This window comes from Salmo salar, chromosome 06, assembly GCF_965601325.2.
Source record: "Salmo salar chromosome 06, fSalSal1, whole genome shotgun sequence".
NCBI classification, from domain to species: domain Eukaryota; kingdom Metazoa; phylum Chordata; class Actinopteri; order Salmoniformes; family Salmonidae; genus Salmo; species Salmo salar.
In genome coordinates this window covers 72,939,869-72,960,071 of record NC_138296.1, presented here as the reverse complement: position 1 = coordinate 72,960,071, position 20,203 = coordinate 72,939,869, and the positions used below count along the sequence as shown (strand labels likewise).

General features: G+C 43.8%; 1 protein-coding gene across 1 annotated transcript; it reads left to right on the top strand.

Annotated features, from left to right (window-relative positions):
• The first annotated feature begins 186 nt into the window (after positions 1-186).
• hebp2 (heme binding protein 2) lies at positions 187-18,798 on the top strand. Its single transcript, XM_014205669.3, has 5 exons — positions 187-365; positions 548-677; positions 876-1,011; positions 14,832-15,012; positions 15,204-18,798. The coding sequence occupies exons 2-5, from the start codon at positions 600-602 to the stop codon at positions 15,388-15,390; spliced, it is 582 nt and encodes a 193-aa protein (XP_014061144.1). The 5' UTR covers positions 187-365; positions 548-599; the 3' UTR covers positions 15,391-18,798.
• Positions 18,799-20,203: the final 1,405 nt, after the last annotated feature.

Here is a 20,203-nt window from a genome sequence, read left to right as displayed (position 1 = left end):
CATGCACTTATTTTAGTGTTTGGAAGCCTCAATATTTGTTACATGTATTTTTGTTACGTTCAAACTTTGAATAAACATGTTTTGTCCTTTACTGTATTTTATCGCTTACAAAAACTCTGGGCAGCCAATCAGGATTCACGTTTTTCTGTCGTTTCTACGTAAATATCATGTGACCGAAGAGATTTTGTAACAACAAACCCACCACTCCCCCAATGACCTCGCCCTTCTTGTTATGAAACACCTAACCCAATGACCTCGCCCTCCCTGTTATGAAACACCTAACTTTTAACCACTTTGTAATTTCTATCCAGGTTAAACGATAAATACATAGCTAGGACGTTGACACACCAGTGGTTTCGAAGAAGGTAAGGACTGTCGTTTTAGACTCTATCTCGCTAGCTACATGGTTGTGGGGAGAGGCAAGTTGTTGTTGTGAACATTGACTATCTAGGAACGGGTTGTGAATTATTGAATTTAAGTTACAGTTGTTTTGTGGTATGATCAGCGAAGTTGTCTTTTATCATAGTTTTACCTTTTTTTTTTTTAGCTGTGAATATCAAGTATTGAAGGACTTTAGGACTGATCAGAAACCTCCCACAATGCTGAAAACAATTGGGCAAGCTCTTTTTTCGACTAATTTGCAGAATCCAAAGTTTACACCTAACGAGGAGAATAAGGTTGGTGGTTCTTAGTACCCAGTCAGCTTAGATATGGATACACCTTTTCTGATTGAACAAGTGCAATTTTACAACAACTCTGTGTGTGTGAACGCTCAACCACACCTAGTACTTTTTATCCTCCAATTGTGTCCGTTTTATTGGTGTGTGTAAGCTCAATCACACCTAGTAATTTGTATCCTCCAATTGTGTGTTCAGGCTCCTGACTATGAGGTCCGCACCTATCAGACAACCAACTGGGTAAGCACTACTCTGACTGGTATGGAGCAGCAGGCTGCGATAAGCACTGGGTTCCAACGCCTGTTCAACTACATCCAGGGCAACAACCACAACAGTGAGTCACACTTCCAGTCATTAGGTGTTAGGCTACTAACTTCTTAGAAACAAACATGCTTACAGGCACTTCAACTATTGCTCAGTTGGTAAAGCATGGCGCTTGCAATGCGAGGATAGTGAATTTGATTTCCAGGACCACCCATATGTAATATGTATGCAAGCATGACCAAGTCCCTTTGGATAAATTTACACTGAGTGCACAAACATTAGGAACACCTTCCTAATATTGAGTTGCACCCCTTTTGCCCTCAGAACAGCCTCAATTTGTCAGGGCATGGACTCTATAAGGTGTCAAGCATTCCACAGGGATACTGGCCCATATTGATTCCAATGCTTCACACAATTGTGTCAAGTTGGCTGGATGTCCTTTGGGCGATGGACCATTATTGATATGGACTGGAAACGGTTGAGCGTGAAAAACTCTGCAGCATTGCAGTTCTTGACACAAACCGGTGAGCCTGGCTAGGGCTGTGGCAGTAATTACATTTTGTCAGCCAGTTATTGTCATGCAAAAGACTGCTGGTCTCATGGTAATTGAGCGTTAATTAACATGAACACCTTTAGCATCTCCAGGCTTCCACACATACAAGCCACAGATCCGTTTAGCATCTCCAGGCTTCCACACATACAAGCCACTGATCCGTTTAGCATCTCCAGGCTTCCACACATACAAGCCACTGATCCGTTTAGCATCTCCAGGCTTCCACACATACAAGCCGCTGATCCGTTTAGCATCTCCAGGCTTCCACACATGCAAGCCGCTGATCCGTTTAGCATCTCCAGGCTTCCACACATGCAAGCCGCTGATCCGTTTAGCATCTCCGGGCTTCCACACATACAAGCCACTGATCCGTTTAGCATCTCCGGGCCTCCACACATACAAGCCACTGATCCGTTTAGCATCTCCGGGCCTCCACACATACAAGCCACTGATCCGTTTAGCATCTCCGGGCCTCCACACATACAAGCCACTGATCCGTTTAGCATCTCCGGGCCTCCACACATACAAGCCACTGATCCGTTTAGCATCTCCGGGCCTCCACACATACAAGCCACTGATCCGTTTAGCATCTCCGGGCTTCCACACATACAAGCCACTGATCCGTTTAGCATCTCCGGGCCTCCACACATACAAGCCACTGATCCGTTTAGCATTCCCGGGCCTCCACACATACAAGCCACTGATCCGTTTAGCATCTCCGGGCCTCCACACATACAAGCCACTGATCCGTTTAGCATCTCCGGGCCTCCACACATACAAGCCACTGATCCGTTTAGCATCTCCGGGCCTCCACACATACAAGCCACTGATCCGTTTAGCATCTCCGGGCCTCCACACATACAAGCCACTGATCCGTTTAGCATCTCCGGGCCTCCACACATACAAGCCACTGATCCGTTTAGCATCTCCGGGCCTCCACACATACAAGCCACTGATCCGTTTAGCATCTCCGGGCCTCCACACATACAAGCCACTGATCCGTTTAGCATCTCCGGGCCTCCACACATACAAGCCACTGATCCGTTTAGCATCTCCGGGCCTCCACACATACAAGCCACTGATCCGTTTAGCATCTCCGGGCCTCCACACATACAAGCCACTGATCCGTTTAGCATCTCCGGGCCTCCACACATACAAGCCACTGATCCGTTTAGCATCTCCGGGCCTCCACACATACAAGCCACTGATCCGTTTAGCATCTCCGGGCCTCCACACATACAAGCCACTGATCCGTTTAGCATCTCCGGGCTTCCACACATACAAGCCACTGATCCGTTTAGCATCTCCAGGCTTCCACACATACAAGCCACTGATCCGTTTAGCATCTCCAGGCTTCCACACATACAAGCCACTGATCCGTTTAGCATCTCCAGGCCTCCACACATACAAGCTGCTGATGTGTACCTTTGGAACATCTACATAAAAAAAAACAACGCAGTTACACATGGGATAAACAAACATACAGTCAATAACACAATAGAAAAATCTATATACAGTGTGTGCAAATGGCTTAAGGAGGTAAGGCGATAAATAGGCCCTAGTAGCGAAGTAAATACAATTAAGCAAATTAACACTGGAGTGATAGATGTGCAGATGATGATGTGCCAGTAGAAATACTGGTGTGCAAAAGAGCAAAAAAAAGTAAACAAAAACAATATGGGGATGAGGTAGGTAGTTGGATGGGCTATTTACAGATGGGCTGTGTACAGCTGCAGCGATCGGTAAGCTGCTCAGATAGATAGATAGCTAATGCTTATCTATCTATCTATCTATCTATCTATCTATCTATCTATCTATCTATCTATCTATCTATCTATCTATCTATCTATCTATCTATCTATCTATCTATCTATCATCTGAATTTAACATACACCATCACAATAAATCCATTATTTATTGTAGTCAGGTCTAAAGGAATATTATGATATGAAGAAAATATATTTCAGAATATCAGTTGGCCTACTGTATCTGGCTATGCTCCATGCCAATGGCTGTAGGCTGGTTAATTTAGCTGACAAGATATGCTTATAAATCCTGTGCATTTATTTTATGAGTTTATAGTAAGAAGATTATAATTGATCTTAGCTATAAAAAAAATGAAAGGATATTTATTTTTTCCCCCATTACTGAGCGAGTGCGCATATGACATGGCTATATTAAGTGTAAAAGTGATCACTTGAAACAGGTCCTATATGCTAGATTTAGAGTTATTTGGCAACTTTAGTTGTGAATGAAACAAACCTTAGAATGTCTTAGAAATCTAATCATATATGGGCTCCCGAGTGGTGCAGCGGTCTAAGACACTGCATCTTAGTGTTAGATACAGCCTGGTTCGAATCCAGGCTGTATCACAACCGGCCGTGATTGGGAGTCCCATAGGGCGGCACACAATTGGCCCAGCGTCGTCCGGATTTGGACGGTGTAGGCCGTCATTGTAAATAAGAATTTGTTCTTAACCTGTTGAGGACAGACGTTCCACTAGCGGAACCCCTAGCCAACAGCTAATGGCATCGCACGGCGCGAAATACAAAACCAACTAAAATACCACAATTCAATTTTCTCAAACAATCAACTATTTTACACCATTTTAAAGAGAAGACTCTTGTTAATCTAACCACATTGTCCGATTTCAAAAAGGCTTTACAGCGAAAGCAAAACATTAGATTATGTTAGGAGTACATAGACACAAATAATCACACAGCCATTTTCCAAGCAAGCATATATGTGTCACATAAACCCAAACCACAGCTAAATGCAGCACTAACCTTTGATCTTCATCAGATGACACTCCTAGGACATTATGTTATACAATACATGCATGTTTTGTTCAATCAAGGTCATATTTATATCAAATACCAGCTTTTTACATTAGCATGTGATGTTCAGAACTAGCATACCCACTGCAAACTTCCGGTGAATTTACTAAATTACTCATGATAAACGTTCACAAAATACATAACAATTATTTTAAGAATTATAGATACAGAACTCCTTTATGCAATCGCGGTGTCAGATTTTAAAATAGCTTTTCGGCGAAAGCACATTTTGCAATATTCTGAGTACATAGCTCGGCCATCACGGCTAGCTATTTTGACACCCACCAAGTTTGGGACAACCTAAACTCAGAATTACTATTAGAAAAATTGGATTACCTTTGCTGTTCTTCGTCAGAATGCACTGCCAGGACTTCTACTTCAACAACAAAGGTTGTTTTGGTTCCAAATAATCCATAGTTATATTCAAATAGCTCCGTTTTGTTCGTGCGTTCAGGTCACTATCCGAAGGGTGACGCGCTAGTGCATTTCGTGACAAGAAATTTCAAAATATTCCATTACCGTGTTTAGACGCATGTCAAACGCTGTTTAAAATAAATTTTTATGCTATTTTTCTCGTAAAATAGTGATAATATTCCAACCGGGCAACGTTGTATTCATTCAAAGGCTGAAAGAAAAAAATTGAGTAGTCTCATGACTGCGCATCTCCAGTGTCACTGTCCCCAGGCTGACCACTTAATAATTCTGCTGCTGTTCTTTGCCCAGAGACAGCAGACACCCCATTCCACTTTCTGGCGGCTTTAGAGAGCCAATGGAAGCCTTAGAAAATGTCACGTTACAGCACAGATGCTGTATTTTCGATAGAGATGCAACAGAAGGACAACAAATTGTCAGACAGGGCACTTCCTGTATGGAATCTTCTCAGGTTTTGGCCTGCCATATGAGTTCTGTTATACTCAGACACCATTCAAACAGTTTTAGAAACTTTAGAGTGTTTTCTATCCAAATCTACTAATTATATGCATATTCTAGTTTCTGGGCAGGAGTAGTAACCAGATTAAATCGGGTACGTTTCTTATCCGGCCGTGAAAATGCTGCCCCCTATCCCAAAGAAGTTAACTGACTTGCCTAGTTAAATAAATGTAAAAAACAAATATGGGCTGCATGGAGCGAGTATAGGCTATTGATGATTTGAGAAAGAAGCAGAAAAGGCTTGTTCTGTTCCTGGCCTCAGGCTGCACAGCTGTTCTCTCATCAACTGATTTTCACCCATCAGACTATTCTCAATTTAATCTTGTCTTTACTGATATGTCATATTAGTTTCGATTTAGAATGGCCCATTATCAAATGGGCAGGGGGAAAATGTCTTCTGTATGGACTCGAATAGGGAATTCTGTATAGCTAAAGGTAATGTGTCACCCAATTAAATATGAAAATACATAAACAGTCCCTATTACTAGGCTGTTCAAAATCAAATACAAATTCACTAATTGTAGACTAACTGTAAGCCGCCCTACACGATCAATGAATCAACAGCATGGTCTAGGGCTATACGTTCTCTCCCAGACTCATGGATATGTATACAGTTGAAGTCGGAAGTTTACATACACTTAGGTTGGAGTCATTAAAACTCGTTTTTCAACCACTCCACAAATTTCTTGTTAACAAACTATAGTTTTGGCAAGTCGGTTAGGACATCTATGTGCATGACACAAGTAATTTTTCCAACAATTGTTTACAGACACAGTGAATTATCTATCACAATTCCAGTGGGTCAGAAGTTTCCACACAAAGTTGACTGTGCCTTTAATCAGAAAATGATGTCATGGCTTTAGAAGCTTCTGATAGGCTAATTTACATAATTTGAGTCAATTGGAGGTGTACCTGTGGATGTATTTCAAGGCCTACCTTCAAACTCAGTGGCTCTTTGCTTGACCTAATGGGAAAATCAAAAGAAATCAGCCAAGACCTCAGAGAGAAAATTGTAGACCTCCACAAGTCGGGTTCATCCTTAGGAGCAATTTCCAAACACCTGAAGGTACCACGTCCATCTGTACAAACATTAATACGCAAGTATAAACACCATGGGACCACGCAGCCGTCATACCGCTCAGGAAGGACACGCGTTCTGCCTCCTAGAGATGAACGTACTTTGGTACGAAAAGTGCAAATCAATCCCAGAACAGCAAAGGACCTTGTGAAGATGTTGGAGGAAACGGGTACAAAAGTATCTATAGCCACAGTAAAACGAGTCCTATATCGACATAACCTGAAAGGCCACTCAGCAAGGAAGAAGCCACTGCTCCAAAACCGCCATAAAAAGGCCAGACTACGGTTTGCAACTGCACATGGGGACAAAGATCGTACTTTTTGGAGAAATGTCCTCTGGTCTGATGAAACAAAAATAGAACTGTTTGGCCATAATGACCTTCGTTATGTTTGGAGGAAAAAGGGGCTTGCAAGCCGAAGAACACCATCCCAACCGTGAAGCACGGGGGTGGCAGCATCATGTTGTGGGGGTGCTTTGCTGCAGGAGGACTGGTTCACTTCACAAAATAGATGGCATCATGAGGATGGAAAATTATGTGGATATATTGAAGCAACATCTCAAGACGTCAGGAAGTTAAAGCTTGGTCCCAAATGGGTCTTCCAAATGGACAATTGTTACGGAGTCTAGTTGATAGGTAATCGACTAGTCAGACTGTTCCCCGGACTCCGCGTGTAGGGATTTGTACAATGCATGAACAAGGCTATTGAACTAGACATTGGTGTCAATCTTTATTACTTTATCCAATATATCATACTGAAACATGGTATCAGAAGTGGCTCGAAAACCACACGTTTGTTATTTTTGTAGCTAAGTACAGTATAGGCGCAGTTACGTTCCATATGCGAACACACGCCGTTTCCTAGTCACAACACTGATCAACTTGTTGTTAGCTGGTTAGCTAGCATCACTACCTACCTCGATGACTGAAGGCAAAGAGGTCTCCTATTCCATCGCTATGGCAGCGAACATTCCGCCACCAAATCCCATGGTTCTCACTGGGGACTGGAATACTAATTGGGACCATTTCAGGGATGAATTCGAGGACTATGCGCTGGCGACCGGTCTACATGAGAAACCCAACGAGGTGCAAGCGGCAACTCTGAGGAGTTTAATGGGCAGCGAATGCAGGCATATCTACCGGCAATCTCACCCTCACAGCGCGACAACAGTGTGATGCAAAGGCTATATTGGATGCATTGGAGAATTACTTCAAACCCGCCAGAAACGTAATTTCGAGCGGTTCGTTTTTGGAAGCTGCAAACAGGAAGAGGGTGAGTCAGTACAGAACTTTGTAACCCGTTTTGAGAGAGAAATCCGCCACTTGTGAATACGGGGGATTGAAAGATGAATTGATTCGGGACAAAATAGTACTGGGAATTGCAAATGAGGATACGCGCCGGCGTCTACAGAGAGAGAGAGAGGGAGAGAGAGAGGCTTAACATTAGTAACTGCCATCGAAATGTGCCGCACTGCTGAAGTCACTGACATGAGAATGAGAGCAATGGAAATCGAAACCCCACGCTCCGACATTGATACTGTTCACGCTGTTCCTAGGCAGACATTCAGACAAAACCAATCGACGCAGAGTAATTCACCACGAACGGTGAACACAGAGAGCCCCGTAGCATGTAAATACTGTGGGAATACACACACACACGGCAAAGAGCACTGCCCTGCCTATGGAAAACCATGCAGAGCTTGTGGAACTAATAATCACTTTGCAAAAGTGTGTCGCAAAAGAAGGGTGAGTGAGGGCAAGATTCACTGTGTTGATGATGTCACTCAATGTTCAGAGCTGAACAGTGAAATTGACATTTACATGCATGAATCCATTGGGGCTGTACACTCAAGAGGGAAGAAATGGTTTGTGACACTACGATTACACAACAAGCAACAACAATGTCAACTGGATTCCTGTGCTACATGCAACGTAATGAGCTACAAAGACAAAATCAATCTGGCACCTAACACACAACTATTGCCCAGCAACACTAGACTAAAGCTGTACTCAGGAGAGCTAATGAGCTCTATGGGCACCTTTTGAGACCGAATGTGTTATTCGGGGACGCAAACACAAGCTGGAGTTGGAGATTGTGAAAACCAGTCAACATCCTCTCCTCTCAGGCGCTACATGCGAACGCCTGGGACTGACGCAGTTCACTGTACCAAATGACCTGCACATTGTGGATCATGTCCAGCATGGACCCCTGTCCAAAGAACAACTACTCAGCAGATATGACAATGTATTCAACATGCCCGTTGAATCAGTGCCTGGGGAGGTACACTTTGAAGTGGATGAGAGCATCACTCCAGTCCAGTGTGCTCCTCGCAATATGCCCATTGCAATGAAAGTGGCTGTGAAGGCCCAGCTGGACAAGTATGAGGCCGATGGCCACGTGACATCTGTGACCGAACCGACTGGATCAGCAATATGGTCATAGTGAAAAAAACAGAGAAGCTGAGGGTCTGCATCGACCCAAAGCATCTGAACCAAGCACTGAAACGATCCCACTACATCATGCCGACACTAGAGGATGTCCTCTACAAGCTTCCCAAGGCCAGGATTTTAACCTTGGTGGATGCCCGAGATGCATTCCTTCAATGCAAGCTGGACGCAGCTTCATGACTACCTTCTGGACCCCTGGGGTCGGAAACGCTGGCTCAAGCTCCCGTTTGATGTTTCAGTGGCACCTGAGGTATACCAACGCAAGCAGCACGAGTTACTGGCTGGGCTCAAGGGCATTGAACCCATCGCCGATGATGTCCTGATCGTAGGCTGTGGTGACACAGACGAAGAAGCAGAACGCGATCACGATGTGAAGCTCCTGGCGCTGTCGATCAGTTAAGCTTCGTCTTGGCCTGAAGAAGCTGCAGTTCAAGGTGAAAGACATCCACTTCCATGGCCACATTCTCTCAGCAAAAGGCCTGAAGCCGGACCCAGACAAGGTCTGAGCGATCCTCATGCCAAACCCGTCTGATGCAAAAGGAGTACAGCGTCGCATCGGTTTTACAAACTATCTTGCAAAGTTCATGCCGCACCTATCAGCAGTCTGTGAGCCTCTGCGCCGGTTGCTGGACAAAGACACCATGGCACTGGCTACCCAAACACGAGGCCGCTGTGCAGGAGACGAAATCTCTGGCTTCATCCATGCCAGTGTTGCGCTACTACGACGTCACGAAGCCTGTCACAATCCAGAGCGACTCCAGCTAAAGGGGACTTGGATGCTGCCTTATGCAGGAAGGCCAGCCCGTTGCGTTTGCCTCGAGAGCGCTCACCCCCACCGAACAGAACTATGCACAAATTGAGAAAGAGTGCCTCAGCATCGTCTTCTCCTGCCAGCGATTCCATCACTACTTATATGGTCGAGAGCTGGTCACCGCTGAAACTGACCACAAACCACTCATTGCCATATTCAGTAAACCTCTCCTTAACGCACCCAAGAGGCTTCAAAGCATGCTTCTGACTCTGCAAAACTACAGCCTGAAGGTCATTTACAAGCCAGGACCAGAGATGTACATCAGCGACACACTGAGCAGGGCAACAGCACAATGTACAGGCAGAGGCACTGCCTATCAGCGGCAGGAACAACGAGATGTTCAACAGATCAATCAGGCAGACTACTTAAATGTCACAGATCAACGCCTAGCCCAGATCAGGCAACACACTGACAAGGACGAACACCTACAATCACTGAAGTCCATGGCTCTCGCAGGTTGGCCATACCTGAAAGAGGAGACACCTTTCACAGTGAGAGAATACTGGACCTTTCGAGATTAGATCAGCGTGCAAAATGGCGTCTTGTTCAGAGGTCAGAAGGTCATTATTCCCAAATCACTACGTCCAGAGATGCTTACCCACATACACTCCAGTCACGTTGGAGGTGACGCATGCTACCGCCATGCTCGTGAAACATTATACTGGCCAAACATGCAAGCAGAAATTAAAGACTTTGTCAGCAACTGTACCACATGCAACGAGTACGCTCATGAACAGCAAAAGGAAACCATGATGTCACACGAACTGCCCACAAGGGCCTGGCAAATCGTCAGCATGGACTTAGTCCTTTTGTCTGTGGCTGAATATCTTCTCATTGTTGATCACTACTCTGACTTTTGGGAAATTGAACTGCTCCCTGACTTGTCTGCAGAGACAGTCATAATGCGCTGCAAGGTGCAGTTTGCCAGGCAAGGTCAGCCTGACAAGGTAATCACGGACAATGGCCCACAATTCACTGCACAGTTCAAGCGTTTCGCCTCAGAATGGGAGTTTGACCACGTGACCTCCTCTCCAAGACACCAAAAAGCAAATGGCAAGGCAGAGTCAGCTGTCAAGATTGCAAAAAACCTGTTAAGCAGGGCCTTGCGCGACAGCAACGACCCATGGAAAAGCGATCTTACAGTGGAGGAACACACCCACCGAAAACATGGACAGCAGCCCAGCACAACGCCTTCTGTCCAGACATCTGAAGACTACCATCCCCATAGCTAACAAGCTACTTGAGCCCTGCGTCATGGTTGGCGTCACGGACAAACTGCGTCACAGAAATCAGCTCGCTAAGTGCTTCTACGACCGGACTGCTCGAGACCTACCAGAGCTGGAGGTGGGTGAAACGATAAGGATGAAACCGCTGCCGGGAGACCACACAGGACTTTGTAGGCTGGGCACGTGCCTACAGAGAGTTGCACCACGCTCTTACCTGGTGGATGTTGGTGGCTCCCTCTATCGTTGCAATCGGGTGGATCTGCGCGTAGCAGAGCAGACAAACCAGAACACGCCATACACTCACCTAGATGAGCTGGATCACAGTCCAGGCCTAAGGGTAAGAGGCGCAGAATTGAGACATGAGCCAACTGAAGGTGAGGCTTCTACCCCTCCAAGCTCTCCAGCTCGTGGCCCTAATCCTACCCCTGTCAGAGCCCATACTTACTCACGGGTGGGTCGGCTGTGCAAGCCACCGGACAGGCTTACTCTGTAAGCAAGAGACTGTGTTAACTTGTCCTCTGTTTTATATTTAAAATAAAAAGAAAAAAAAAAAAAGATGACAACTGTAGTAAAAAGTAAATGTCATGCTTTTTCAATTGTTATGACTTGATTGTTAAGAATTTAATGTTATGCTGTTTTGTTTGCACTTTCTATTGAAAAGGATGATGTTACGGAGTCTAGTTGATAGGTAATCGACTAGCCGGACTGTTCCCCGGACTCTGCGTGTAGGGATTTGTACAATGCATGAACAAGGCTATTGAACTAGACATTGGTGTCTGTCTTATTACTTTATCCAATATATCATACTGAAACAACAATGACCCCAAGCATACTTCTAAAGTTGTGGCAAAACGGCTTAAGGACAACGATGTCAAGGTATTGGAGTGGCCATCACAAAGCCATAACCTCAATACTATAGGAAATTTGTAGGCAGAACTGGAAAAGTGTGTGCGAGCAAGGAGGCCTACAAACCTGACTCAGTTACACCAGCTCTGTCAGGAGGAATGGGCCAAAATTCACCCAACTTATTGTGGGAAGCTTGTGGAAGGCTACCCGAAACCTTTGGCCCAAGTTAAACAATTTAAACGCAATATTACCAAATACTAATTGAGTGTATGTAAACTTCTGACCCACTGGGAATGTGATGAAAGAAATAAAAGCTGAAGAAAATAATTCTCTCTACTATTATTCTGACATTTCACATTCTTAAAATAATGTGGTGATCCTAACTGACCTAAGACTGGGAATTTTTACTAGGATTAAATGTCAGGAATTGTGAGAAACTGGGTTTAAATGTATTTGGCTAAGGTGTATGTAAACCTCCGACTTCAACTGTAGTTTGGAGCGTAGCGTAAGGTAACCAGTCCATCTAGTGTGCATAATAATACAGTCCACAATCAATTATGTATCAAAGAAATCTTACATCAGTTTTGTTTTTCTGCAGTGCGTAATATGCAGTAGACTATGTATTGTGTAATTGCACAATCATAATATTAATACTGTTTTTTTTTTATTATTTTTTTTTTCCCCCCTGGGCCTGGGCTCATATGCATCAGCTCTAATATATATATGGGTGTTTTTAATTAATCATCCCCTTAGAAAGCGCTGTCCATTTGGTTTACACTGTTTCAACCTGCTGTTTAACTTATTTATTCAAATTGATCATCACAGTGAGGTGAGTTTTAAAAGTACTAGAGGCTACTTTGATGTGTGTGATTTGATATCCGATTGCATTTGCACCATTCTCATAAGTGACGACAAATGCGATTATGCATGTAATGCTTTATTATAAAGGTGCATTATTATGGTGAAAATGATCTGTTGGGCTCTACACCTGTTATAAATCAGATTAATGTGCTTAATTTTAAGAAGTTATTTGGCCACTAGTTTAGTGATACAAAACATATACAGTACCAGTCAAATGTTTGGACACCTACTCATTCAAGGGTTTTTCTTTGTTTACTATTTTCTACATTGTAGAATAATAGTGAAGCCATCAAAACTATGAAATAACACATGTAATCATGTAGTAACCAAAAAAGTGTTAAACAAATATTTTAGATTCTTCAAAGTAGCCACCTTTTGCCCTGATGACAGCTTTGCACTCTTGGCATTCTCTCAACCAGCTTCACCTGGAATGCTTTTCCAACAGTCTTGAAGGAGTTCCCACATATGCTGAGCACTTGTTGACTGCTTTTCCTTCACTCTGCAGTCCAACTCATTCCAAACCATCTCAATTGGGTTGAGGTCCGGTGATTGTGAAGGCCAGGTTATCTGATGCAGCACTCCATCACTCTCCTTGATCAAATAGTCCTTACACAACCTGGAGGTGTGTTTTGGGTCATTACCCAGTTGAAAAACAAATGATAGTCCCAGTAAACTCAAACCAGATGGGATGGCGTATCACTGCAAAATGCTGTGGTAGCCATGCTGGTTAAGTGTGCCTTGAACTCTAAATAAATCAGAGATTGTGTCACCAGCAAAGCACCATCACACCTTCTCCTCGCTTCATGGTGGGAACCACACATGCGGAGATCATCCGTTCACCTGCTCTGCGTCTCACACAGACACGGCGGTTGGAACCAGAAATCTCACATTTGGACAGATTTCCACCGGTCCAATGTCCATTGCTCATGTTTCTTGGCCCAAGCAAGTGTCTTTTTTTTCCTTAATAGTGTCCTTTTTAGTAGTGGTTTCTTTGCAGCAATTTGACCATGAAGGCCTGATTCACGCAGTCTCCTCTGAACAGTTGATGTTGAGATGTCTGTTACTTGAACTCTGAAGCATTTATTTGGGCTGGCAACTCTAATGAACTTATCCTCTGCAGCAGAGGTAACTCTGGGTCTTCCATTCCTGTGGTGGTCCTCATGAGAGCCAGTTTCATCATAGCCCTTGATGGTTTTTGCGACTGCACTTGAAGAAACTTTCAAAATTCTTGACATTTTTCGGATTGAATGACCTTCATGTCTTAAAGTAATGATGGACTGTCGTTTCCCTTTGCTTATTTGAGCTGTTCTTGCCATAATATGGACTTATTTGACCAAATTGCCTTATCTTCTCTATACCACTCCTACTTTGTCACAACACAATTGATTGGCTCAAACCCATTAAGATGGAAAGAAATTCCACAAATAAACTTTTAATAAGGCACACCTGTTACTTGAAATGCATTCCAGGTGACTACCTCATGAAGATGGTTGAGAGAATGCCAAGAATGTGCAAAGCTGTCATCAAGGCAAAGGGTGGCTACTTTGAAGAATCTCTCATTTTAAAATATATTTTGATTTTAACACTTTTTTTGGTTACCACATGATTCTTGTTATTTTATAGTTTTGATGTCTTCACTTATGTTCCACAATGTAGAAACTAGTGAAAATAAAAAACCCTTTAATGAGTAGGTGTGTCCAAACCATACTCCGTTCAAGGCTTAAATAATTCTTTAACCTGTCTCCTCCCCTTCATCGACACTGATTGAAGTGGATCAATAAGAGATCATAGCTTTCACCTAGTCAGTCAATCATGGAAAGAGCAGGTGTTCCTAATGTTTTGTACACTCAATGTATGTGACCCGCAGCTCTCTGAGCTTAAGTACTGTATTTACAGATCACGTAGGCATTTAAAAAAACAAAAACAATATTAAAACAACCCTACAGTGAAGTAGGAACTAGTGCCAAACGAAAGAGGGCAAAGTGTGTCAAGTGACAGCAGGTGCACATATATTTTTTACGAGTGTTGTGCATCATGTTTAGAGCATGTGACATATGGGCAGTAAGTACATAGGGCAGGTGTGTTGTGTGGGCTGTCGTGGCTTTAGTGTCTGTTTAGAAAATGTGATATCCTTACCATCTAATAATGTCTGTATGTCAGGGACACATGGCCAGTATTAAACTTAGGGAGTCACTGTGTGTGTGTGTCTGTCATACCCACAGTCTAACTGCCTGTGCCTGGTCCTGGTTATGTGTTGAGTATCTGGCCATCTATAATTGGCTTGTGTGTGTGTGTCTCTCAGAGGAGAAAGTGGAGATGACAGCTCCAGTGACATGTCTGGTGGACCCTGGGGCTGGCCCGGCCTGCGAGACCACCTTCACAGTGTCCTTCTACATCCCAGAGGAGCACCAGGCTGACCCGCCCCTGCCCAGCGACCCAGAAGTCTTCCTGGAGAACAGAAAGGAGTTCACTGTGTTTGTCAGGTAATGGACCAATACAGGTTTCACTCACAATAGTACCTGCTGACGTTTGAAATGTGAGGCAGTACAGGGCCAGCAGTTAGTGTTCATGAACACATCTGTGAGTAGTAGACCATAGACCACGGCACCAGTATCCTTTCTTTCCTTCCCTCATAAAATATATCCTTCGTCATGCTCCCTGTCTTTCCATGCAGGACGTATGGGGGTTTCACCAACATGCAGAAGAGTCGTGAGGAGCTTCTGAATCTGCTAGAGAGCCTCCAGAGGGACGGGGCCCGCTACAAGGACATGCCCTACTACGTCTGTGGCTATGACAGCCCCTTCAAACTAGTCAACCGCAGAAATGAAGTCTGGATCCTCCAGAAGACAGAGCCATCGTAACGGTTCAAAGGGGTCCCTGCCTTTCTCCCGAAGTATGCACTTGAACACACATTTATTTAGAAGTATTGGATTGGTGTAGGCATGGACTAGTATAGAGGGAGTTCCGACCAGATACACTTTATATCAGTGGAGGCTGCTGAGAGGAGGATGGCTCATAATAATGGGTTGAACAGAGCAACTGGAATGGCATCAAACACATGGAAACCATGATGTGTTTGACGTATTTGCAACTATTCCACCGATTCCGCTCCAGCCATTACCACGAGCCCATCCTCCCCAATTAAGGTGCCAGCAACCTCCTGTGCTATATATACAAAAGTATGTGGACACCCCTTCAAATTAGTGGATTCGGCTATTTCAGCTACACCCGTTGCTGACAGGTGTATAAAATCGAGCACACAGCCATGCAATCTACATAGACAAACATTGGCAGTAGAATGGCCTTACTGAAGAGCTCAGTGACTTTCTACATGACACCGTCATAGGATGCCACCTTTCCAAGTCAGTTAGTCAAATGTCTTCCCTGCTAGAGCTGCCCCAGTCAACTGTAAGTGCTGTTATTGTGAAGTGGAAACGTCTAGGAGCAACATGGCTCAGCTGCGAAGTGGTGGGCAACACAAGCTCACAGAACGGGACCCCCGAGTGCTGAAGCACGTAGCGCGTAAAAATCATCTGTCCTCGGTTGCAAGACTCACTTACAAACTACCTCTGGAAGTAACGTCAGCACAAGAACTGTTTGTCGGGAGCTTCATGAAATGGGTTTCCGTGGCCGAGCAGCCGCACACAAGCCTAAGATCACCATGCGCAATGGCAAGCGTCGGTTGGAGTGGTGTAAAGCTCACCGCCATTGGACTGGAGCAGTGGAAACGTGTTCTCTGGAGTAATGAATCATGCTTCACCATCTGGTCCAACGGAATAATCTGGGTTTGGCGGATGCCAGGAGAACGCTACCTGCCTGAATGCATAGTGCTAACTGTAAAGTTTGGTGGAGGGGAATAATGGTCTGGGGCTGTTTTTCATGGTTTGGGCTAAACCCCTTAGTTCCATTGAAGGGAAATCTTAACACTACAGCAATGACATTCTAGACAATTCTGTGCTTCCAACTTTGTGGCAACAGTTTTGGGAAGGCCCATTCCTGTTTCAGCAACAAAATGAGGTCCATACAGATGGTTTGTTGAGATCGGTGTGGAAGAACTTGACTGGCCTGCACAAAGCCCTGACCTCAACCCCATCGAACACCTTTGGGATGAACTGGAATACCCACTGTGAGGCCTAATCTCCCAACATCAGTGCCCGACCTCACGAATGCTCTTGTGGTTGAATGGAAGTCGCCGCAGCAATGTTCCAACATCTAGTGGAAATCCTTCCCAGAAGAGTGGAGGCTGATACAGCAGCAAGGCGGGAGCAACTCTATTAATGTCCATGATTTTGGAATGAGATGATCGACAAGCAGGTGTCCACATACTTTTGGTAATGTAGTGTAGCTATCTTAACAGTCTATTAATTTTCAATCTGTGAGGGGGAGTCAACAGGTGCACACATTGGGGAGGAAGGTAAGGAACTGAACAGCATAGCACCCATTCCCACTATGATTAGAGAAAGATATGCAGCTTTTTGGAGAATAATCACAAGTGCCTAAGCAATGTCTGTGACCTTTTGTAATAATGATAGTACAGTAATAAGCTTTCCATTGATACTTAAAGAAACTTAGACAGAGATGTCAAGGAGCTTTTTAGATGCTGTTAATATTCAGGTCACTGAAGGACTGATGATATACTGTAGCTGCTATTTGAGACATTCCTTTCTACTACATTGTATACTACAAGGGACTTCAAAAAATAATTGACCTCAATTCCGTTAGATGCTGGCATGACAAGCACTCATATAAGCTAACATTAGCACTTCTTCAGAAAATGAAATATACGGGGAAGACCTTTGAACTTTGACACTGAATTCCTTACTCACTTTTGTTTTAAGCTTTTCAACTTTTATTGTGCTCTTTTACTTTGTACTTTTCATTGTAGACGCCTTGCATATTCAAACTGCTAATTAATGGCGGCAACTATACATTTTACGGAGGACTTGGCAGTGTGGCTTAGCTCTGAGGGCTGCGTTGTATGACTACACATGCTTATGGACTATTGCTGAACTATGGATTACTGTGATAAAGTCTCAATGATGATGTGAAAATGTAATGTGTGTCTGCATCTTGTTCCCCCCCCCCCCCCCCCCCCCAAAATGACACATTTGTTGGGATATTATGATGTAAACTGATATTAGGTTGTGAAAGGGACAGAAGCCAGATCAATGGAAAGATTGATTATACACTGTGTACAAAACATTAGGAACACCTGCTCTTTCCTTGACAGACTGATCAAATCAAACTTTATTTGTCACATGCGCCAAATACGACAAGTGTAGACCTTACCGTGAAATGCTGACTTACAAGCCCTTAACTATGCAGTGCAGTTCAAGAAGAGTTAAGAAAATATTTACCAAGTATACTAAAATAAAAAGTAACACAATAACAATAACGAGGCTATATACAGGGGGTACCGGTACCGAGTCAGTGTGCGGGGATACAGGTTAGTTGAGGTAATTTGTACAAGTAGGTAGGGGTGAAGTGACTATGCATAGATCATAAACAGCTAGTAGCAGCAGTGTACTAAAGGGAGGGGTTGAGGTAAATTGTCCGGTGGTGATTTTATGAATTGTTCAGCAGTCTTATAGCTTGGGGGTAGAAACTGTTGAGGAGCCATTTGGTCCTAGATTTGGCGCTCCGGTACCGCTTGCTGTGCGGTTGAAAACGGTCTCTGATCTGGTGAAAGCTATGATTCCTTATTGATGTAACCTGTTAAATCCACTTCAATCAGTTTAGATGAAGGGGAGGAGACAGGCTAAAGAAGGATTTTTAAGCCTTGAAACAATGGATTGTATGTGTGCCAATGAGGGTGAATGGGAAAGACAAAAGATTTAAGCGTCTTTGAACAGGGTATGGTAGTAGGTGTCAGGCGCACCGGTTTCTGTCAAGAACTGCAATGCTGCTAGGTTTTTCACCTTCAACAGTTTCCCGTGTGTCTCAAGAATGGTCCACCACCCAAAGGACATCCAGCCATATTGACACAACTGTGGGAAGCATTGGAGTCAACATCCCTGCGGAACTCTTTCGACACCTTGTAGAGTCCATGCCCTGACAAATTGAGGCAAAAGGGGGTGCAACTCAATTTCAGGATGGTGTTTATGTTTTGTACACAGTGTATATTGTGTTACATTCTTTACTATGATATATACAATTATTTAAAGAAGGAATACTTTTCACTATTTCATGATTGTGGATGTATGTTTTAACTTATGTACTATTTTACAATCAATGTATGTAAAACATGATAAAATACATTTTAAAATGTCTACTTTCATGGAGTAGTGTGTGTTTGGGCTTTAGTTCCTGAGAGCAGTGCTTTTGGAGGTTGAAATCCTTAGGTACACAACAAATCTGTATGTCTTACAAACTGAAGGTCATGACCCTTCACAGCCAGCTGAAATCCTGTTTCATGCATACCTTTCACTCCCCTGATCTCTCTTTCCTATCCTCCTCTCACAGTCAGGTCAGTGTATGCGTACTCATCTTTATTTTTAGGAGAATTGTTCCCAATATCATGTTCAGACGGTCAGCAGAACCAGGGCAGGACACTGCTGTTGTCACTGCTGTATTGTCTGCTGCTGCTTAGTCAGAAACCTGTCCCATGCCTTGTGGCTTTGTGAGACTTCAGATATTTCCACTGGTTTCAATCAAATTGTATTTGATGCCATACATTGAGTATATTATTTGCACAAGGAATTGCTTCCCACCCAGTTTTGAATTACTTATGTACAGTGAATTATTGAACCGTTGAATAAATGGTGCATATTCGAAAAAACAGAAGACTTCTACGTAAAGATGAGTCAAGGTTTTATAATGAAGAGCATTACCAAGTCAATAGGAAATGTCCCAGTACCATGATCTTATATCTGAAGATGGGTTGGCTGACTAGGGTCTGTATGGGGCAGTGACACTTGAGTATTGGAAAGAGGGAAAACACAGCATGTCACTGGAATGATGATGGGAGGGAGAGAGGCGTCGCATTGATTGATGTGACAGTGAAATGTTGGGACTGCTGTCTGGAATATTAACGGGGAGATCGAGTAACACAGTTAAATATTCAAGTGGTACGGGCTACCAGTCAGCCCAATAATGTGTCAGAGTGGGTGCACTGCTAAAACTGCTTTATTGTTCTATATAGCACCATTTCATATAGCAGCGTGTGGATTGGTGGATATGCCGAGCCAGTGTCCCTATGGAGATAACTTGGTCTCTATTACAGAAACCAACACGGTCTCTGTCTTCATGGAGATAACTTGGTCTCTATCACAGAAACCAACACGGTCTCTGTCTTCATGGAGATAACTTGGTCTCTATCACAGAAACCAACACGGTCTCTGTCTTCATGGAGATAACTTGGTCTCTATCACAGAAACCAACACGGTCTCTGTCTTCATGGAGATAACTTGGTCTCTATTACAGAAACCAACACGGTCTCTGTCTTCATGGAGATAACTTGGTCTCTATCACAGAAACCAACACGGTCTCTGTCTTCATGGAGATAACTTGGTCTCTATCACAGAAACCAACACGGTCTCTGTCTTCATGGAGATAACTTGGTCTCTATTACAGAAACCAACACGGTCTCTGTCTTCATGGAATATTAGAAGAGGTGACATTTATGCAGTGTCACTATATGTCACACAGTTATGATGGCACAACAGTGGAATATTA